This window comes from Colias croceus, chromosome 24, assembly GCF_905220415.1.
Source record: "Colias croceus chromosome 24, ilColCroc2.1".
Lineage (NCBI taxonomy): Eukaryota > Metazoa > Arthropoda > Insecta > Lepidoptera > Pieridae > Colias > Colias croceus.
This window is the reverse complement of record NC_059560.1, coordinates 3,632,391-3,656,291: the sequence shown is the minus strand read 5'-3', so window position 1 is coordinate 3,656,291 and position 23,901 is coordinate 3,632,391. Positions and strand designations below refer to the sequence as shown.

The window sequence follows — 23,901 nt, the reverse complement described above, 5'->3', positions numbered from 1 at the left end:
CAGTCCGAGCTCAGTTGACTTTTGCGAATTTATTAGTGAAGAGACCTTTACAATCATCTTTAGAACAAGATAGGTAATAACTAGCAAAACTGTAGTTTAAATTAAAACTACGATTAGACATATAAATTCTTGAAATAAATCTTTTAGTATAAACATCAATAATTAGTCACTTTTTTAGAATTTTTATGATTAAATAATGTCAGTCTCGAAAACCAAAATAAACATACTCAGTCTAAAAATAAAAATAAATTGATATTATGTATAATTGAATTCATTACATAATTAATTAATATATTAACTATAGGTAAAGATTATTAGAATGAAAATAAGAATGTATACAAATGCAAACAATTATTATAATAATGTATTTAAACGCTTTTAATGTTGTAGATTGAATTATTGGAAGGCTTCTAGGTATATGTATTTGCTATTATTTTCTTTCTGAAAATCGAACGGGGTTTCTATAAGCTATAACTTAAATGTCTAAAAAAAACTATTACGGATAAAGTAGTTAAATGATACAGTATGTATGTGCCTTTATTTACAAATTTTATGAGGGTATCAAACAATGACAATTAGGATTTCAGTTATATGTACCTAATAACAGTACCTATGTCTATGTGTCTAAACCTTTATTCCTATTTATATTTTACTGACTCATATTGTACTAAAACTATGACGAGAGAATCGCAGATCTACCATATACAGATATATTACACTCAATGCGTTCCTGTCACTAAAATCACGTACAAGTATCCGAATTCGAAATGTCTTCCACAAATCAAGATGGCGGTTGTTCACGCGTTCCCGCGTGTTCCGAATGTCAATGCGGTTGGAGGGAATTCAGGATATTCATATTTATGGCGTGTTGGTGCGACGGTGGACCTCCCAAGAAGCTTAGTTGCGGTCTCGTGGCCGCGGCCATTGCGGCAAAAAGGGGGGGTGCCCCTCCCCCTCCGAATAAGGCAAAAGAGGGTGGAAGCAGAGGCCTCGCTGATAGACGCAGCTTTTCTATTTCGGCTTCTTGTAAACGTTTCGCTTTTGCCCGCCGATTTTGAAACCATATTTTCACCTGCAACGAAAGTACGTGATAAATTGATAATATTGCATAATGGTAAACATACATGTGTTAAAGGTGTTAAACTGTTGACATACAAATCTTGATAAATGTATTGATACTAGGACTAATTTGTCGTCAACAACCGTAAGCGTAAAGTATGTTAATATAATAATTAAGCTATATTAATGCCCATAAATGGCCACTTACAGTTCAATCGTACTTGCATACGATTTTTAAATGAGATTTAATCAACTATAAGTGTTCGAATATTACCAAAGCTGGATTAACGATAATGTATAAGAACATAAACATGTATAAGCTGAAACAGCCGTTCGAAGATGGAAAGCTTCAATATTCAACTAATCAATTCAATAATGATGATGACTTATACAATGTGGGAGTAACTACTACTTACTTTATCGTTAATATAAACAAGCGACAGCGGACAGATGACCAATTCAATATGTTTTAGATCTGTTGTTGTTATAATCTTTCAAATTATGGCGAATTAATCATCGAGATAAAGTGTTACAATATTATTTGTCCTTGTGCTTGCAGTCTTGCACTCTTACAAAATAGGTAGGTATACTACAGATACTAGACACCGTCAAAATTGACGCCCTATAAGAATTTAAGGCAGTATATACACATACAGTATTGACTAATAAAATTACCTGTGTTTCAGTGAGCCTCAAAGACGACGAGAACTCCGCCCTCTCAGCGATACTCAAGTACTGCTTGTCTCTGAACTTCTTCTCCAACGCCAGCAACTGCTGTGTTGTGAACGGTGTCCTAGGTTTTCTGTTGGGCTTGTGCTTTCGTAGTTGACAGCGAACTACTGGTGGACCGCTGGGAGCACCTGCTGTAATAGAAATAAAATAAATAAATAAATATTTCTGGACAATTCTCACACACGGCACGATCTTATCCCATACTAAGCTTTCGCCTGTATTATGGAAACCAAAAAACCAAATTGCTGGTAAACATACGTATATAATTTTAAAGAAATACTGACACCCAGACACAGAGCAAACATCTATGTTCATCACACAAATATTTGCCCCGGGTGGGAATCGAACCCACGACCTCTGACTTGGAAGGCAGGGCCGCTACCAACCAAGCCAACCGGTCAGTCAGTATAAATAAAGTCTTATGTGTTAATACTTAGTGGGTCGTCTTGTTCCTAACATTAGATACAACTTGATCAATGATAATGACTTATTTGTCTTCAACGTAAGCGTAAAGTATGTATAGTATATTGTATAACGTGATTTAAAATGTACTCTGTATTGTTAGTTAGTTAGTTTTAATTAATCGCGTTTCATCAGTGGTACTTGGTGGTAGCCTATGTGCTAATCCAGACCTCTGTATCAACTAGTTATTCTTGATAGCGTATTAAACATGTGATAATCAATGAGTAACTTAAAAATTTATAAAATTCACCTGATTATAGTACCTATTACAATACAATGAAGAAGATAATTCCCTATCGATAACAGTAGCGGAATGAAGATGAGTAAGGTTTAGAATATTGCGAAGGTATTTCATTTAGACTAGTGTATCAACTGAGTTTAAATTAATTAACTGAATAGTATAATATTATATAATTCTAGAAGATAAGCCAAATAGTACAGAAAAGGGTGTCCAAAATCAGAAGTATTATACTATAAAGTATTAAGTTTTATGAATCTACTACTAGACAGCTACGTATAATTTTAATATCTTATTCAAAATAACATTTCTATAGTATTAAACAGGTCAATAAACGGAAACAGGACAGCCATTATACAGTGCAGCGATTCGAGGTTAATATTCAAAGGAACAATATCGATTCTATACCGATACATCCGGTAAACATTGTATTCGGTAAATTAATTAACGTGTGACGTCATAAATTAGGCGGGAAAATGTTTTAGAGGTTTTCATGTGGATTTTTTTAAGCATTTCTTTATGCTTTATAGTTTAGTGGATATCGTCAAGTGCAATTACCTAGTTAAAAGAATTTTAATTAAGATTTAGCAAATAGGTAGTAGGTTTACATTACAAGAAAGCTACAAATTCATGTAAAATTATTTATATTAACAATTGACATAGTTAACAAAGCAGTTTGGAAATATTTGTGCAAAAAGAAATGCAGGATAGATGTATAGGTACAACTTCGTAATAGCAATTTGTTAAATAGTTGTGACCTACCTATTTTACTTTTTGAAGTTAACGCGTTAAAGCGTTTGTTTAACATGTAGGTATTCTGACCTATATTAATATTAAGTGTGTCCAAAGACATGATTATTCAAATGACATTAAGACATTATAAACACTTTATACACCGTTCGTTGACTTTATTATTGTTCCATGACCTACATTAACATACAAACAGTGCAGTCAAATCTATTATGCTATCACTGCTGTAATTAACATTAATTAAATGATTATGGAATGCATATGCATGTGCATATACTTGATTCTACTGTGGTAAAGTTAAAAAACAAAGATATTGAAACTATCTCTAGAGTCTTACTATCGATATCAAACTATTATAGTTTGTTATATGTGACAAATTTATTATTGATCAAAGTTGTTTGTAGTTTCTTAAATAAACTCAAACATTTATTTATTCAATAAGACTTCTTTTAAAAGCACTTTCGAATCGTCATTACATATTTTTAACATTTACCATACCGATTCGGAAAGCAGTATATCTATGGAGAAGAACCGGCAATAATTCACAAAGTCATAGACAACCAACCAATATCTACTAGTTGTCAATTTTTTTAAGACATAGGTAGTAGTTTTAACTACAATTATTCTTTCAGATTTAACAATAATTATACGCCTTTGATCAGAAAAAGCTATAGATTAAAGGATGAAGAAAACCTAGGAATTTAAAACGATTAGACCTTATTTCTACAAACAAATAAGCAACTAACTCGGCTTTACCCATCCGTAACACTTCAATATGGTTGATTGAATTGAATTGTAATTGGCATTGCGAGAAAAGTAAAAATATTCGATATTTTCTCCTTTCTCGATAATTGAACAAAACATAAGCGCATAGACAAGTGTTGTTAAATTATTTTGAATAGGTAATTGTTATATTAATTATAAACAATTATAAACTTAAAAAAATACGTAGGTAAGTATTAATTACTTTTTCAAGGAAAAGTGCCATTAAAAATCATACTTTTTTATTGAAATAAGTATATTGAGCCCCAGATTACTAACTTTTAGTATCAACCGTGTAATTTTTTATAAAAACATTGCAAATAAAATACCGAAAGTCGTTGTTTTAGGACGTTAACGGCATCCACGCAAATAAATGACACGCGAAATGAAGTTAAAAGCAAACAGATGAATGGTTATGATAATCAGCAAGATTATTATTTTAACGGACTGAAATTCTATGAGACAACTGAATTGAATAGAATACAAATATTCTTATATCTTAGTTTCCCACTCATATTGCCAGTAAATACCGCTGCATTGACGGCAGATGTTATTGAGACCCGATACAATACAGTAAGAGACAAACTAAAAAGGGCAAGTATAAATGCCTTTTGCGAGTGATAAAATACAAACAATTTCAATGGCCCAACCCTTAGACATATCAATGCGATGCCTTACGCTAATGAAGATATAATATCCATCTCTATACGTATTTATTTTCCCGCGCGTACGGCACCGCCATTTTGTTTTGATGACAGACTATAGACAATTTGCGCGTAATGACGCTCAATTATGCGCGCTCTTTGTTTTTAATAGGATTTAGTTGTCAATGTCGAAATTTAATTGGATTATTGTAATCTCTTTCGGTCGAATGCGTTATGCAGATGTTTATTAAGGCTTTAAATTGGTTGGATTTATATGCATATTCACGTTTTCAATGGCTATCTAATGATAGTTTACTTAGCAGTAGGTATGATTTATTTATAGCTATTACCATGGACCCAATAAAATGCTATTACTAAACATTTCCGTTATAAATATACAGTGTGTTCATTTAACACTTGTCATATTTCTTCGTAATCTATGTGCTTATTTGTATTTACATCACAAACAGAAATAATAAGAGGATATTATAATAATAAAGGGTAATTATGTTTGTACATAAGTTAGTTTTTCAAAGTAGGTAATTAATTAAAAAACGTCACGTCCTCTAATGATCTAAAGAAATGATGAAGGGTTATTTGTTTTTCTAATGATAAATTGAAATGACTACGTGTGTTACGCTTTTATTATATATCTACTTATAAAAACAAAACAAAACCAAACAAGTTTTTAATTTATAGGATAATAAATGGAATTGATAAGTTTCAGACAACACAATAAAACACAGAACACTACGCACCTATCAACTTATAAAACAACCCCATTTCACATAACCGATATTACACAGAGTGTAACTAAGTAGTTCGTGAATGTGTCCAATTAAATTGGAATATTATATACGTGTGTATGATCTGTGCATTTTCCGGTAAATAAAATTATCGATGCTTCACTGCCCTCGATGTTTTTACCGATGTTTCTGCGAATCGATAGACATCTCGATACGTATTAGATTTAATTGATTCTGTATTAATGTTTCCGATAAACTAGGTCTAATTAATTACTGAATGATTTTGTTTCGTAAATTATTTTGAAATTGCTTGGCTATCTTGGTCTGGATTTTTTGTGTCATGTAGGCGCTTTCTGCTGCTAATTACTGGTATTTTTTACCATTGATAACTTGAAAATTGAATACCTATGTGATGTGATCATGTGACTGTGTAGTGTGTTTTGTAAACTTTTACGAATAATAATTTCAATAATGCTGTTTGTATACCTAATAGGTACTTTCCTACCCTAAACTTTACCGCATGTTTTAAAATACTTACAAGTTACAACCTATCTAATAATTAGCGAACTAGAGAAAAACGAATAGCAATTAGGTACTTAGGTAGTAAAAAAATATAATTTTAATAACGGTTATTTTAAAATATTTAGGTTAGGTTAGGTTAGGTTAGGTTAGGTTAGGATACCTACATATTTTTAATTCATGAAGTGAAATTATTACCAAGTATCTTGTGTTTTAGAAAATTATCTGTCAAGACGAGCATTTATAAATTGATACCTAATAAATATTCATAGGTAGGTGCATCGTTATACCGTCTCCGCCTGTTCTTGCAGATATCATCCATGTTAAAGAATAAATAATAGTTGAGGTCTTGTCAATACAAAATGGCAACCTCAATAAAAACTTGACGATGGTCGATTGTATAATTTTTGCTTCACCTTTACCTTTATACACTAATGGCTGGCTTATCAGTAACGTAACTCTTCACACTTACGCAATTAGCCGTAAGTCAGACAAGGACAGCGGTAACGTATGGCGGCGAAGGAAATTTTATAGCTTTTCACGGATGTTTAATTTTTATAGAGAGAAGGTTTCAATTTTAATAACGATAACAATTTCATATAAAATTATCGAATTATCGATTTGCCTATTTCGGTGATACTGGCAGCCTTTGACTTTAATTCTGTGCTTTAAGGAAGTTTTTAAATTAATTTAAAAGTAGATACATAAATAATAATTAAATCGCGTGTTTCTGTAAAAGATACAATAAATGTAGTATGTATAATGTACATATTTTTCTGATCTATTGAGGCACCATATCATGGAAAAAAACTTTTACCAATAATTAGCTTAGTTTCCTAACTTACCGCACAAAAAGCATAGTCTGTGGTCGTGGCACAGACCACAGTCCACAGACAACAGAGTACAAACAACAATTTTACAATTTGTCCCGCGCGCGCTTTTTGCGCTTCTGTAATTGGCGTTCACCTGCGTACGCTCCCCGCCAGCATAGCGCCCAAATATGGCATCTCGCTCAGACATTTCGCTTTTTAAGACTATCTGACAAATGTGTAATTATTAATATCGCTCCCGCAGACGCATTTGGCCACGATTCGCATACCAAGGGTTTTTCTTGAGGCTACGTTCTTTCAGCGTTGAGTTTTGATGATGGTTTTTCGCTATTCATAAAAATGTTATTAATAAAAATCATATGCCATCGTTGTGTTTCATCTTCATCCGCGTAATACAGAAAAACCCAGCATGGCTCCCGTTCCCGTATGATTTCAGGCATAGGAACTATCCTAAATCCTTTCTCGGATCTTGAAGGATCTCTTTACTAAATTTTATCTAAATCAGTTCAGTGGTTGAGGCGTGAAGAAAAGACAGACAGATAGAGTCACTTTCGCACTTATATCTACTTATACTAATATTATAAAGCTGAAGAGTTTGTTTGAACGCGCTAATCTCAGGAACTACCTACCTATTGGTCCGATTTGAAAAATTATTTGGGTGTTAGATAGCCCATTTATCGAGACAGGCTGTGTACCTATAATGCAAGGTAAGACAAAGAGGAGCGGAACAAAGCGGGTAAAACCGCGGGGCACAGCTAGTGTTAGCATAAGAGAAGGAAATGTGGTCAAAATTACGATTCATGTTTTAGAGAATGACAAATATTGTTCACATTACGTCGCTTTTTCTTAATTACTTAATAATTTTATAAATATTCTACAACTGTCATCATAGAAAACGTAGATATAAATTTTAAAGTTTATTATCAAAGGACATTTTAATGATGTTATAAATAATAAGTCCGTAAAAGGTTTTAATTATAAAAATCAAAGGTGTGGCAAATTAAATGGTTCCTCTCGCTAATTTTCACCTGTCCCATACAGTGCAGCTGTGAATCTAAAATATGGAAATTATTGTAAAAACACTGGTAAATTCTAAATTCAACTAAACAATTCTATAATTTAGCACGCTAACTTTTAAGTAAGTAGGTAGGTAATTAGGATTAGCTTTCCTTTATGTTCTACGCTTGCAATGTTTTGTAGAGTCGACAAATTGAATTATTGAACACATTAGAGTCAACTATTAGCAGGAATTGTTAGCAGATACTCCGTATTCGTGTCTAACATTTACCTAGTAGTAGATAACAATATAGTTTGTGAGAAACTTTTTAAATTTTTGCATTAAATAATCTGTGTGTTAAGCAAAATGTACATTTGTTCTTATATCTAATGTAAACAACAAAAAAATATTTGAATTAGTAACATTTTCTCGTATTCACACCATTTCCTATATTCCATATACCAGGGCTTCCCAAACTGTGCTCTGGAGCAATATAACTGGGTCAGAAATCCTTTTCAGTCGCCACCACCATCAACACTTTCAACAGAAGAAGAAGAAGAACAATTAATAGAATTGTCCTGTGATACCAGCCTAAAAATTCAACATGACAAGGGCAAACTGTTTGAATTTTGGACCTCTGTTTCTCACGAATATCGTGCCTTCGGGACTGCTGCATTAAAGGTTTTATTACCATTTGCGAAACAGGCTTTTCTGCAGTTGCAGTAATAAAAAACAAGTACAGGTCAAAAATAGATGTAAGTAGAAAAGGAAATGAGAGTGGCAATTTCCAAGCTGAAGCCCCGAATTCAGAAGCTATGCTCAGAAAAGCAAGTACATCCTTCACATTAGCCAGCTAACAGCTTTGCTGGCTTAAATATATGTTTTTATTTTTATGCTTCTGTTTTGATTTCGTTCTTATTTTCTAATAAAAATTATAAATGTCCAAATAGTGTTTTTCTGATAACCTGGGGTTGGTACTAAAATTGCTAAGTATTTTTGGGGGCTGGGTTGAGGGGCGTCGTAGAAAAATGGTAAAAACCCAAGGGCATCACAGTACAAATAAGTTTGGGAAGCCCTGCCATATACCATATTGGAACATCTCAAATGAAACTATTTACTATCATTACCGCGTCTGGGATCACTAGGGGGTCCCACCTCATTACTTTATAATTACTTACGTACTTATTAGAAATTTGCTGTTTCTCCTTATAAGGTATAATGAGTAACCATTACACCTAGCGAACCCCCCGTGGCGAATCACGGGAAAGCCTACTTTTTATACGAAAATTTACAATTCATTACTGCAATTTTAACAAGAAATAATTTATATGAAGTAGGTAGGTACTTGAGATGTTTTTAAGCGTTAACAAGCTGGGTTTTGGTTTGTTACGTTGGTTTCTTTTTCAGTATATTTATAAATGGTAGGTATTATTTGCTCAATTGTAGATATTTATTACTAGCTGTGCTCCGCGGTTTTACCCGCAGTGCTCCGCTACTGTTGGTCTTAGCGTGATAATAGCCTATAGCCACACTTATCGCCTTCCTCGATAAATGGGCTATCTAACACCGAAAGAATTTTTCAAATCGGTCCAGTAGTTCCCGAGATTAGCGCGTTCAAACAAACAAATAAATTCTTCAGCTTTATAATATTAGTATAGATTATATACCTATATGGAAGAATAGCACTTCAAAGGCAATCGTGGAAGAGTTTGGAGAAGGCTTTTGTCGAAGGGCAGGCAAGACACCCAGAATAAACTTAGTTAAGCTGTTATTATTGTAACATGTAAATTTTCTTGCAATAAAAGCTTTCATTCATTCGTTCATTCATTCAATCACCTATCCTATAGGTATACTTGTAGACCCTAGTAAGCTTTACCCGGGTTAATTCCAGTATGAAAATAAGTTAAAATACAAGTACAAACAACAATTGAGAGCGAAATGAGAGTGTGAAAAATGTATGTACCTAGTATGTATTAAATTTATGTTAACAGTGATGTTGATATTCAATTGACAAATGACTGTTTACATAAATTCATATAGGTATCTATAGTCTATACCTAGTTTTGTCGTGCATATTGCAGCATCTATACTAGTGTTGCCCAAATTCAGTCTTGGTCTTGCAGTCTTGGTCTTGCGTCTTGCGTTTTTGCAAGACCAAGACCAAGAACAAGACCGCGTATTTTTAGCAAGACCAAGACCAAGACTGACCGTGCAAGACTTGAGCAAGAACAAGACTTAGCCTGCAAGACTCTTGCGTCTTGCAGCTAGGACTTAGCGCTTTTTCACTGAGTAGTTAGGTGTAACAGTTCTGTGTATAACTAGGTAGGTACGCTTAGGAATTCTATAAGACGCAAAAAACTGTATCAAAGAATATGAAAAACTGGACCTATGCGCATTACTACCATAAACATAGCGAATAAAAAAAATATCTATTAAAATCAAACTGAGTGCATGCATAGTTATGTTTTAACCATCGCATCGGCATTTTGATAATGCGACATCAAAGGTTTTGTACTTACTTCTCAAAGAAATTTGCCGCTTTTCGGAAGTACATGGTTATGATACATGTACTTCCGAAAAACTTGGCGGCTTCTTTTGAAATCTAAAACAATCGTGGCCGCCACGCCGAAATCATAACATTTGACACTATTTGATTGCCGCCATAGGGCGTAGGTATAACTCATGCAAAATAATTTCGAATTTTTTTAAGAGTACCTACAGGTGTTCCATAGAATAAATAAGTTTCAGAGTGCTTAGAATGAAAATGAATACATTATACTGATCACGCAAGTAGTATTATGATTAGGATAAAATGGTAAGGATAGGTAGTAGATGTCATATTAATTCATTCTAGTAACTAAGTATATATTATAATATTGATTACTTATATGTTTTTTTTTATTCAAATAAATGATAAATCGTAAAACTCTTTTATTAAATTTCTTATACGTTGAGGGTTCAATCTCTTTCTAAACAGATAAGTATTGTTCTTTAAAATACAGTCAAGTTATTGTAATTCATTTGTTTTTTACATGTTTTAGCAAATGTAAGCTTAAATGAAAAAAAAATCAAATGTTTAAATCATAAATGTTTATTAAGAAACAGTTAATTCCATGGAAAACGACATATAGGTCAGTTGATTTTTCGAATTTCTTATCAAATCTTCAGTTATTTATTAATCTGCTTGATCTTTACTATGGCTATGTTAATTCAAGCTCACAATGTTCCAATTCTAATACGTTTTTCTAAGATTTAAAGTAAACTTTAATAAATAGTAATAGACTAATAGGTAATTGCAAGACTTGCAAGACTCTTGCTGCAAGACCAAGACCAAGACCAAGACTGGGAGCGCAAGACCAAGACCAAGACCAAGACCAGATGTATTGGCGCAAGACCAAGACCAAGACTGGCTAAGTCTCGTCTTGTTCTTGCATTTGGGCAACACTAATCTATACAAGTTTTCATTAGAGATACATATTTGTTACAAGATTTTCTACTTAATTTTTCTTTAATTGCAATATATTTCCACGTATGTAGGTATGCACACGTTTTTAAATATTTAAATGAACACCGTATCAGTATCTCAAATGTAATTGAAACATATTCCGCGAAAGGGAAACTATTCATTGAGTTTATAAAGCGATTTGTACACTATATTTGTACCTCGAAAGTTGTATTCGAGCTATCTCTAATTGCGTCTCGTTTAAGGCAAAACCGGGGCGGTTGGCTAGTTAAGTCAAAAGGAGAAACGATTTCTTGCAATACCCCATAATTTATTACCTGGTTTTAAAATGTTACGCGAAGCAAGAAAATATTTTAAGCTGGAAAACACATATATGGCTATATTTGGGTTTATAACATCGTGATGCGTAGATATGGATGGAAAGTTCTTTGCTTTCAAGTATCGTGCGGTTGGTTTATGTGAGATACCGTTTAATGTATGAGGATTATTTAGTAGTGTGGTGCTGAGTCGAGTATGGTTTGATCACGCTCTGATCTAGGATATAGCAAAATAAACTTTTCAGTTATAAGTAGTTAAGATACCACATTTTTTGAGTGGGAGTCGAGCATGCTTCGGCACGAACTGGGCCACGCTCGCACCGGGGAAGGTACCACACCCTCACAGAATATCGGCGCCATAGTGACAGTTTACTGTCGCGTTCCGTACGGTGAGTGAGGGGTCCGGAGGCCCACATCCCTTCCTATCCCCAACCCATCCTCTCCTCCCCTATCCTTAATCCCTCCCATCCTCGCCCCTTTCTCCCTAATAATCTTTCCAATATCTCTCTGGTAGGCAACAACCATAACCTCTGTTATGGTCTATGGGCGACGCAACCTGCTTATCACCAGGCAGTGCGTCCGCTCGTTTGCCTCCCCATAACATAAAAAAAAACATCTTATCTATACTAATATTATAAAGCTGAAGAGTTTGTTTGTTTGTATGTTTGTTTGTTTGTTTGAACGCGCTAATCTCGGGAACGACTGGTCCGATTTGAAAAATTATTTCGGTGTTAGATAGCCCATTTATCGAGGAAGGCTATAGGCTATATATCATCACGCTAAGACCAATAGGAGCGGAGCCACGCGGGTGATACCACGCGGCACAGCTAGTATATGATATAATGAGGTCCATGAGGAGGCTACGTTTCGTCAAGACAAAGTTTTATATGTTGTATTCTAACAAGCATTTATTTATTCATTGGTTGGTATACTGTTTACTTTATTTGAATTAAGTTCTATTAAATGAAATAGGTTAACTTACTACTTACAAATCTATATTATATGCATATAGATTTGTAAGTAGTAAGTTAACCTATTACAGTTACTATTTATTATATTATAATATGTCTATTACTTACTTACTTATGGTATCTATGAGTACCTAAATATTACAAACTGAAAGCTATAGTTTGTAAAGTAGGTATGTTAATAGGCTGTACAATTTTCTACATGGTCTATAAGTAATTTGCCAGATATTGTGTTATGTTATCTCTAATCAGATCAATCGTTCGTTATTTCACTTATTTCCTATTATACTACTAGTTTTCAACAGTAGATTACTTGGAAAGAGGTTATAGCATTCAAAACAAATGAGGAAACTACGCAGTTTTATAATGGGATAAAAAACATTTCACACTAACAAACTAGTTTGGCATTGAATGCAACTCGTAAAAAGAGTTTCTATGAACGTTCATATAAATTCCTTTTATCTGAAAGTTTTTATAAAATATATACGTTCATTCATTAAAAGTAACGGTTGCTTTCCGTTCATTCATCGGTCATCATTCAATTCATCTTGATCGTTAGCAAATTCATAAGAAAATCTGGTATTGTCTAAGAATCTGGTTCCATACGTAGGTTTTAAAAAATAATTTATAGTAAACTAGCTGTGCAACCCGGCTTTGCATGTACCTATACTGTCGAAGGTTAGTCATATCAACTAAGAAACCTCCGTGGGCTCATGCACAACAATTTGCTGAACATCACAATATTATCAAGGTTCTTTGTAGGACATCAAAAAAATATTTATTTTTATTTGAAAAGATGGTTCATGGTAATGTAGGTACTAAAACACTCTACATATTAAAAAAACTCATAAATCCTTCTTAATTTTCTTTGAAGCCATGCTATAAGAACAAATATTTTTTTTTATATCTAAGAATTAGAACCTCATCAACATTTGAAGTAAAATCGACATAAATAGGTAATCAAACCGTAGTTACGTTAATATTGTGTAACTATAAAGTAAGACTCAAGCTCCATTGGTCAAATAATTGCCAGATACAAATCAATTGGATATGCAGGAAATAATTAAATTGAAAACCTGACTTTCTTGATTAAAATTATAATCTTTTAATTGATTTACGATCGCTTCTTTGTTGCAGCTTACGTAAAATGGAACTTAAATGAAGCAAGTACGAATAGAACTTTAATTGTGCACTTAATTATAGCAATTTCAATTACATAGTAGTTAGTTCAAAACAATCAAATGACGCACGCTATGTTAGATCTATTCTTTCCTAGAGGCAGCTAGACAAGCGTGTAGAATTTATAATTTTTAGAGTGTAACCTCTTTGGTATATATAATATATATATTTAAAAAAAATAAGGATGGGCCTTTTTTGGCGCGTTTTTGGAAGGAGACCTATACATAAGTATGATTTGTACTTGTGTTCGTGACAGCATATAGTTTGCAAATAGCACCTTGTAGTTAAAAATTTCTAGTTAAAACAGTTCAATTTTCATTGGCATTTTTAACTAGTTCGAACATGGTGTTATTTATGCTGTTAATTTGCTCGTCAATTATTTTTCAATAGTACTTCTCAATTACAATATTCAGCCTTCAGGCAGAATTTCTTGTTCTGGACTATCTATGTAATTCTTGTTAACAACTTAATTTTTTATTGAAGAAATTCTTATAATAAATGCAACTCAAAGCTTTCTTATCTGGTCTGATTACCATGTTAGATTGTCGGATACAATTATAATATACTTAACAATAATTAGACATGTATGAATTAATTATGAGATTTAATGAAGCGGCGCAGTTTAACTTGAGATTATTTTTTTACAAACTTCGCGTGATGATTATATATATTGTGATGTTTAGCGTAAATATTATATTTAAATAATATTATTTATGTTAATACAACTAAATCCAGGAAATGTTGTTATTATATATTAATATATCTATGAATATAGATTTACGTAGTTATATAGAATAAATTCTAATAAATTCTAAAACTATGAATCTATACATATAATAAATCTGTAGAAGGGTCAATTCTGTACATTGAAAATATTGAAAAAATAAATAGCAGGGGGTGTTACTGGATCGATACCAAACCCAAATATGTGATAAAAAAAATTTTTGTCTGTCTGTCTGTCTGTCTGTCTGTATGTGAAGACATCACGTGAAAACTAATGGTTCGATTTCGATGAAACTTGGTATAATTATACCTTATTGACCTGGGCGTAAAATAGGATACTTTTTATCCTGGAAAAATACGTAGAAAAAAATTAATCTTAATTTTTCAGTTTTATCCATAGACGTTGTTCTGTAGAACCGCGAACACACGTTGCGTATTATTATAGGCCTAGCCGTATTTGTATTAATAGATATTTATAAGATCTCATTGTCAGAGTTACTCAAAATGGAGAAATAAACCATCCACACGAATACCGACATCCGCGCGGACGGAGTCGCGGGCGGAAGCTAGTATAGAATAAATTCGATTGCTCAGGCGGGTCACGAGTGGCTGAGTTGGTTAGGCATCCGCCCCGGAATGGCGCGAAGGATGCGGGTTCGAGTCCCGCCTCGTGATCGAATTTTTTCTATTCTTTATAAATTTATATTTATATAGCATTTGAATGCCATAAAAACCAAAAAATATAAATATTAAAACTGTCTACGACCTGTGCTACGACTCATAAATTATGAGGGTAATTATACTAATTGCATGTTTTACTAATTCAGATGTCATGAGAATGTGTACACATGAAAATTCTTGAAAATATTTATTATTTATTTATTTAGAACTAGCTGTTCCCCGCGGTTTCACCCGCATTCCTCCTGTTGGTCTTAACGTGATGATATATTGCCTTCCTCAATAAATGAGCTATCTAACACCGAAATTTTTCTAATCGGACCAGTAATCTGAGGTTAGCGCGTTCAAACAAACAAACAAACTCTTCAGCTTTATAACATTAGTATAGAGTATAGATTTTAAAAGATATTTATATTTTGACTAAGCGTTTGTCAATTTTTATCATCACTTCTGAGTTCTGACTCTATTGTTCAATAATTATTGTCTGTACGCAATCAACTTAAAAAGAGCTAAATTCATAATTTATGGTCATATAGTTTCAGTGATGCATGGGTAAGAAAATTTAATAATTGTTAAGAATTTTGTACAATAAATTAACTGGATTTTTAACCGACTTCAAAAAAAGGAGGAGGTTATCAATTCGGCCGGTATATTTTTTTTTTATGTATGTACACCGATTACTCCGAGGTTTCTGAACCGATTTACGTGATTCTTTTTTTGTTCGATGCGGGATGGTGTCGAATTGGTCCCATAAAAATTTTATTCGGATAGGCCCAGTGGTTTTTATTTTATGAGCATTTTTGTCTGTAGGTATTTGTAAATTTTGCAAGTGCAAGTTTGAAGTCGGTTGTTTTTAACGAAGTTATCACTGGTTAGTTCACATTTGCAAAATCTAACAGGAAATATCATCACTGAACAATTATATATTAACTGTAAAGTGTAAAGTAATGAATATAATAAATTGATTGCTCTTGTTAAAATGTTAATAATATATCTATCGAATGAGATTAATAGTAACTCCTATTCGATTAGTAGAATATAATACCTATAATGCTCATATGTATTGAATAAAATGGACAAATGACAATGATGTTATCAGGCCATTATTTACTTAATTGAAGTTATTTTATTTATAAATGGAAATTTATTTTTATATTTTATACAATAGACGGTTTATCATGTTATTTGCGAACAAACAATGAACTGCCTAATAGATAGAACTTTTTTAAATGTATTTTGTAAAACGAAACCTCTCTACTGAAATACCAAAATCATTCACCATGAGTGGACGGCACATTTTTAAGTGCGGTCCACTCATGATGGTACCAACTTAACCAAAAGTTGTTGTACACTCAACAGAGTGTTATTTTTTATAATTTTGAATGCATAGATTTTGCTTGTATTAGGTAAATGTATGGTTCCATCTGTTTGCCAAAATATCTACTTTTCGAGTAAATAAAAGAGACCTATGTCAATAACATCCATACAAAGATTCTTGGTACCTATTTATAATATTAAATACCAACTTCTGAGTAACCAGACTGCTCATAAAACTAATAAACTATACAGTGTTTCATAAAGCTATATAAAAAATGGTGATAAAACCAATATTGTGGATCAAGGAACGTTATCAATACAGAATGTCGCACATGAGTAAATTGAATCAAAATCAATTATTTACAGCTATTGTTATTTCTTATATTAAATCGCATGCGGTTTTGTTCGAACGATTAATTTCCTTTTACGTTATTTATGAATAATATATAAATTATATTATGTTATTAGTTTTACAAATCAGCGCGTGTGAGGCGAATAAAATGATTTATTTTATGCAAGCGTATTTGGATTTGTTTGTGGTACATTGTTATGTAAGAACAAGTTGTTTTGAATACCTACATTTGCAAGTCATCTAGTTTTGTTGATATATTAAAATGCGATGGAACAGGAAATTTGGAGTCAAAATTAAATACTACAAGCATAACAATATCATATTTTTTTATTAGTTAAACTCAAAAGTCTGTAAAGTTTTAGACAGTTACTTATATTATTGACTAGCTGCGCTCCGCGGTTTCACCCACGTAGCTCCGCTCCTGCTGGTCTTAGCGTGGTGATATATAGACTATAGCCTTCCTCAATTAATGGGCTATCTAACACCGAAAGAATTATTTTTCAAATCGGACCAGTAGTTCCTGAGTTCAAAGAAACTCTTCAGCTTTATAATATTAGGTACAGATTAGTCCAGTACCGGTAGTCTGTACAAATTAGTCGGTAATTACCGACAACTAATTTATAGACCCGTCTTCAGCAATGAAAATGATGTCGCTTAATACCTCTCCCCAATTTGATGGAAGCATACAATGGATACATATTTGTTTATAATTTTTATTCTTCACAAAACTTTCCGTTATGCGTCAAAATATTTATATAATAATAGCCTTGTAGTAATGCATTTTTATCTAAATTAATAACATTATTATTTCAATTCCGTAAATATATGAACAATAAATAAAATATAGATTTCATGGATTTGGAAAATCATTTCTTTGCAACACATTCGAATGTTGTCAAAACAAATTATTCTTTGACATTGTCAATCGTTATGATACCGACGTTTTGATCTCGACAATCTCGATAACTAAAGCCCTTCTCCCATTACGATTTACGATACTTCTAGAATAGGTACGATACTCGAGTAGAATACTAGTAAGATATTTGCTCGCTACCCGATGATCGCATATTATGCAACTGAAAAATGACTAAATTCATCATTATTGTGCCTCGTTTTTGTGGGCGGACGTTATATAATAATATTACAAAAAATACATACTAAAAGAAAATATACCAACAGATAGATGCCGCAAATGCCAGAGACAGCCCGAAACCATACAGCACATTACGGGAGCATGCTCTAGTTTAGCACAAAATGATTACACACATCGACACAACCAGGTAGCTCATTATCTTCATCAAAAGTTAGCTGTAAAATATAATTTTAATAAAGGAAAGCTTATACCATATTACAATTATAAACCAAAACCCGTATTATAAAAACTGCTTATCTCATTGACGTCACCGTACCCAACACACACAACATACAAAAATCAATTAGCGAAAAGCTTCACAAATACACCGAACTAAAAGAAGAAATCCTCCGAATATGGAACCTTAGGACTGTTTACATTATTCCAATAGTTTTGTCATGTACGGGAGTTATCCCAACTAATTTACACCATAGCCTGAAACTTCTAGATCTACCAAAAAATACATACATTACAATGCAAAAGGCAGCTATATTAAATACCTGCCGTATTGTGCGAAAATTTCTTAGTGACAGCGAAACTACTGTAACCGATATTTAAATCGAACCGTAAGTTACCTAGGGTCTCTTGGCTAAATAGCCCGCGCCCCTAGCAAACAAACCCCTGAAAAAGGAGAAATAAAAGAAAAGAAACAAATAATAATAATCATTTATTTATTGTAACAACAGTTAGGTCGTTATGTCGAGCAATCAGTGATTCCAGTGACGAAGAAGCTCTTGCAGTTTTTCTTTTTTATAGAAATAGAAGACGGCAACATAAGAGTAAGAAGTACTGGATTCATCCATATATTGAAATAAAAATAAATTGTAGAGATTTGTAGCCGCACGAGAACTACAACTTATGATGATTAGAAATTTTTATTTTTCTACCGAAGAGATACGCGGGAGACGTGACGCAAAAGCGACCAACACGGTGAGTCGTGCGATGCTAGTCGCGGACGTGTAGGATACCGATAGCGTAGTGTGCGAGCCTACATACAAATGTATGTGATAATGTGAGTTACTCCGCGGCGACTAGTCTCCGAGACTTGCAGGATACTTGAATCGCCTGTGCGTATCGTAATGGGAGAAGGGCCTTACGGTTTGTGTGGGTTTGTAGATACGGTTGAAAATATCGGAAAAATTATAGATTATTATAATCTATACATATAATAAATCTGTAGAAGTGTCAATTCTGTACATTGCAAATATTGAAAAAATAAATAGCAGGGGGTGTTACTGGATCGATACCAAACCCAGATATGTGATTAAAAAAAATTTTTGTCTGTCTTTCTGTCTATCTGTCTGTATGTGAAGGCATCACATAAAAACTAACGGTTCGATTTCGATGAAATTTGTTATAATTATTATCCTTTTTACCTTATTATCCTGGGCATAAAATAGGATACTTTTTATCCCGGAAAAATACGTAGAAAAAAGAAATCTTAATTTTTCTTAATTTTTCCGCGCGGACGGAAACGCGGGCGGAAGCTAGTTTTATAATAAAAAAGATATTTCACACTTCCGATGCTATATGATTAAACGCAATAATTTTTTCTCTTATTTAATGTTATTGCAATTAAAATAAAATACACAAATAATGTTTTATTTTTAAGATGGTTTCAAAATGTTATTGAAAACTAGCGGTCCGCCCCGGCTTCGCCCGTGGTACATGTTTACGTTTTCTCTCCATAAGAACCATCCTCGTACTTCAAGGAATATAATAAAAAAAGAATTATCGAAATCGGTTCAGCCGTTCTCGAGTTATGCGCTTACCAACACATTTTGCGATTCATTTTTATATTATAAGAAGATGTTCAGAAGCATCTTATGATATGTACATATTACTTATCCATACTAATATTATAAATGCGAAAGTATAACTCTGTCTGTCTGTCTGTTACTTAATCACGCCTATTCTACTGAACCAATTTGCATGAAATTTGCTATGGAGATATTTTGATACCCGAGAAAGGACATAGGCTACCTTTTATTGCGAAAAATGTACCACGGGCGAAGCCGGGGCGGACGACTAGTATTAAATAAATATTAGAATAGTTTACTGCTGTCTGCATTTATTCAGCCTAAAAATTCGATAAATTTCTTTCTGAACTTCTAGGATAATAAAATTATACAGATGAATACAAATAAAATAAAACGATCCAATTACGAAAAAAATTTATTAGAAAATTTTAATTTAACAGTTTATAATAGCGTAGTTGAAAATTTGGCTCAAAACCATCACCCCTCACCAACATAATAATTCTAGTAACTTGTTCATATGTAAAATATAAAATTTATAGATAAATATTTATATTTAACACATAAATAATATTAACCGTGAACCGCTAAATCATTGCATCCTTTGCTTATTAACTGTAATAAAATATACAATGATGCACATAATATAATAATACAAGCTAAAAATACAAGTGATACAAATTATCCGTTCCGTCCTTAGCTTAAGTTCCGTCAGTTTCTATGATGTCTTTAAGATTTCTCAAAAGGCTTCGAATTGAGCAGAATTATCTTGTAGAGCTTTTGGAGTCTTTTGATTAGAATTTTATTGCACTTCACAAATAACAAAATATTACTAAACTAAAACTAATAGCTTTAACTATATAAAAACATAACGCAGATTGATATTTTCTTAGGATATTTGTTATCCAATAGATTTATAGGACTTTTAAGAACATAATTAAAAATTATCCTCTTGAAAACACACAATTTATATTTATTTTGATAGAAATATTATTTTCATGATTGATGATTGATGTCAAATGTCAAAAAAGTAAATAAAGAGATTGCCATACATGGAATTTTGGATTCCATGAATATGTAATTAATAGAACATTAATTAATCGATTGATATAAAAAATATCGAATTTGATTAAAATTAAATTAACTGCCATGTTTTTTTGTGCATAAAATTTGCTTTTTTTATATGCAATTGCAATTGTAATAATGCGAAAATTAATATAACTAATTTTAATTTACTATCTATTCCCTAAAACTAAGCTAAATTTCTTGGAAAAAGAACACTAAATTTTTTAGGTCTATACTATAGTTACTGATTGGTTACTGATAATCGTTAGTTACCGACCGATTTCGGTCGATATCGATGTCGATTAGTGTCGAGACTACGCCTACAGGTTTCCCAGATTCTGGATATGACATGTTATGACGTATCTGTCAGATAAAATGACAAATAATGTATGAAAATATTATACCGCTAAGTGGTATGACTATCAGTGACATTATCAGCAGTTTGTGAAAATGGCTCAAATGTTTCTACAAGTAACGAAATCGTTTCAGCCGTTCCCGAGTTGTGCGCTTACCAACACATTTTGCGATTCATTTTTATATTATTATTGCCTGTGGTTGATTGTTCTACACATTAAACAAATACATACGTTTCGCTACTAGGTAGGTATAGTAGGTACATATTGTAATGTGTATTGAAATTTATGGAAAAGTCTTCGGCATTAATGTACCTATGATAAATTAATAATAATTTAAATAGATATGTTATTTTGACGAACTATTAATTGTGCGTCAATGTTTATAAATTGATTATTTTAATCTACTAGTAAGTACCTACCTAGGAACATAAAATATATCTATACTAATGTTATAAAACTGAAGAGTTTATTTATTTGTTTGAACGCGCTAATCTCTGGAACTACTGGTTCGATTTGCAAAATTCTTTCAGTGTTAGATAGTCCAATTATCGAGGAAGGCACAGATTAGTTACTGCTATAGGGCAAAGGCTATATCATCACGCTTAGACCAAAAGGAGCGGAACAATGCGGACAAAACCGCGGGGCACAGCTAGTTTGTAGCTATATCTATAACTTATAAATATTGTAGCGTAACAGCTATTAATTAAAAATGTGAGGTTAATTGGCTTTTAATTGAATGAACATGATAAATATACTCTGTACTTGTATTTTAAACAGGTGAAAACAAGAAACGAAATAGAAATAAAAAAAAAGTTGATAACCTTAATAATTTTTCCAATATACAGGTACCTACATATAATTAATCACTATTTTTTTTAATTAATTTGATTATTTCAAGAAGAAAACCTTTATTTGATTCCCAGTAGATTAAAGAGAATCTATATAATATATAAAACTCAAAGGTGACTGATATAGTGATCTATCAACGCACAGCCCAAACCACTGGACGTATCGGGCTGAAATTTGGCATGCAGGTTGATGTTAGGACGTAGGCGTCCGCTAAGAAAGGATTTCCCGAAATTCTTGCGGGAACAGGGAAAAACGAGGATGCACGTACAAAGTCGTGTGCGGAAGCTAGTAATAAAATATATTTTTACTCGTAAAATAGAAAAAAGTTATGAAATGTTATATATTGTTAAAATAAAATTTGGCTGACGAACTGTCAGAGAAAGACGAACAAATATACAGGTACCTTGAGTTTAGAAATTCTGCACAATTGTAGATTCTTTCGGTGCATTTACATCAAACAAACATAGAGCTAGAGCCAGAGTAAGAGCATTCTTTCGTGATCTTTTAGTGTAAACGAAAACTCGTATTCAGTGTTGTTCATTATTAGAACATTGCATAGAATATTTTAGAACGAAAAAAAACAACGAAAGAATTAAAAAAAAACTACGCCTGTTTACACTAGAATAATTTGACATAGAGGTGTTAGAATGAGCATTCGCTCGTTTGATGTAAATGCACCGTTAGAGAAGGTAACGTGAACCTTATATTTAAAGAGTGTTTTTTGAATATTACAACATTAGTATCTAGTAGGTAGTACTAAGGTCTTAAATACCAAAATAAATATGCCAAAGAGCTTATAAATAATGTTTTAATAGGTCCAATAAATTCCAAAAGCCTCTAAATTAAACAAAATTGATTATATTAGTCGCAACGGGTGACTCAATTAGCTTAAAATGAAGAATAAAATATTCATGTTCATTAATTTATGAACTTATTTATATTTAACTAAATATATGATGTGTTTAAATGTTTTAGGCGTGTAATAGAGATATTAAAATATGATTAAATTTTTGACTAGAGAGGAAAAGAGATAGAGATAGAACCGAATAACCAAAATTTTCAGTGGAAATAACTAGCAGAGGTTTATCTGTTTGTAAATTTGCATTTCCCTGTTTTTGTAAAGTGTATAAATTGATCCATCTTAGAGCATTAAACCGGCGCTCTAAATCAATATGGATATGGAATGGAATTATAGCCAATTTCGTTAAGTTATATAATAATTGTAAATGGAATAAGGCACATCAATACATTAATCTTTAAATGTCTTTAAGTTTTAATCCTTAATTTCTATTTTAGTAGACAGTTGTCTAAAAATTTTATAGAAAAAAAAAACAATTCCCTAAAATATTGTCAATTGACTTTTTTACAGTCCTCGTAAAATTTTACTAACTAGGTATTGCTATATGAAAATTAATGAATAAATAACGGCATTAAATTCCGTCTATTTTACAAATGATATAGTGGCCTTTAAACCTGTCACCAGAATCAATGATATCGAGTAATTAACAACATTTTTTATACTTCCAAATATTAGCATATGTAATAAATTAAATGGTTTACGAGGTTGTCTAATAATAATTAGACTAAGGCTGGTTGCAGAGCTTGACCGACCGTCAGTGCGTACCGTCGCGGTCGGTCCTGACGATACGCATCAACAATTGTATGACTATGACACTAATGCGCATGACAATACGCGTGCGTATGGTCGGTCTAGCTATGAACGGTTTTATGAATTTCCATACTGTATATGACAAGCGCGACTGACGTACGCACTGATGGTCGGTCAAGCTCTGCAACCAGCCTAATCATATGCAGATGTCGCATGCTTATATGGCATGTCAATCAAACTATGACAGAATCGTTTAGTTCGTTCATTAATATGCTGAACATGTTACTGGCTTTTAATTAATTTGATAAATACATTTACACAATGTTATTTGGAGTTCCGTAAATGTAATGCTTAGTTGATTTAAAATTATTGAACGAAATGTTGATTTTTTTCTTTA

The 23,901-nt window shown here is 32.5% G+C and overlaps 1 protein-coding gene across 1 annotated transcript in view; it reads right to left on the bottom strand.

Moving 5' to 3' along the window:
* Positions 1–503: 503 nt before the first annotated feature.
* Positions 504–23,901, bottom strand: part of LOC123702932 (homeobox protein MSX-2-like) — a 34,202-nt gene continuing 10,804 nt past the window's right edge. The window contains exons 2-3 of the mRNA XM_045650790.1: positions 1,735–1,922; positions 504–1,072 (exon numbers count right to left, since the gene is read on the bottom strand). Coding sequence (XP_045506746.1) covers positions 824–1,072; positions 1,735–1,922 — 437 coding nt within the window. The 3' untranslated portion in view covers positions 504–823. The remainder of the gene's footprint in view (positions 1,073–1,734; positions 1,923–23,901) is intronic.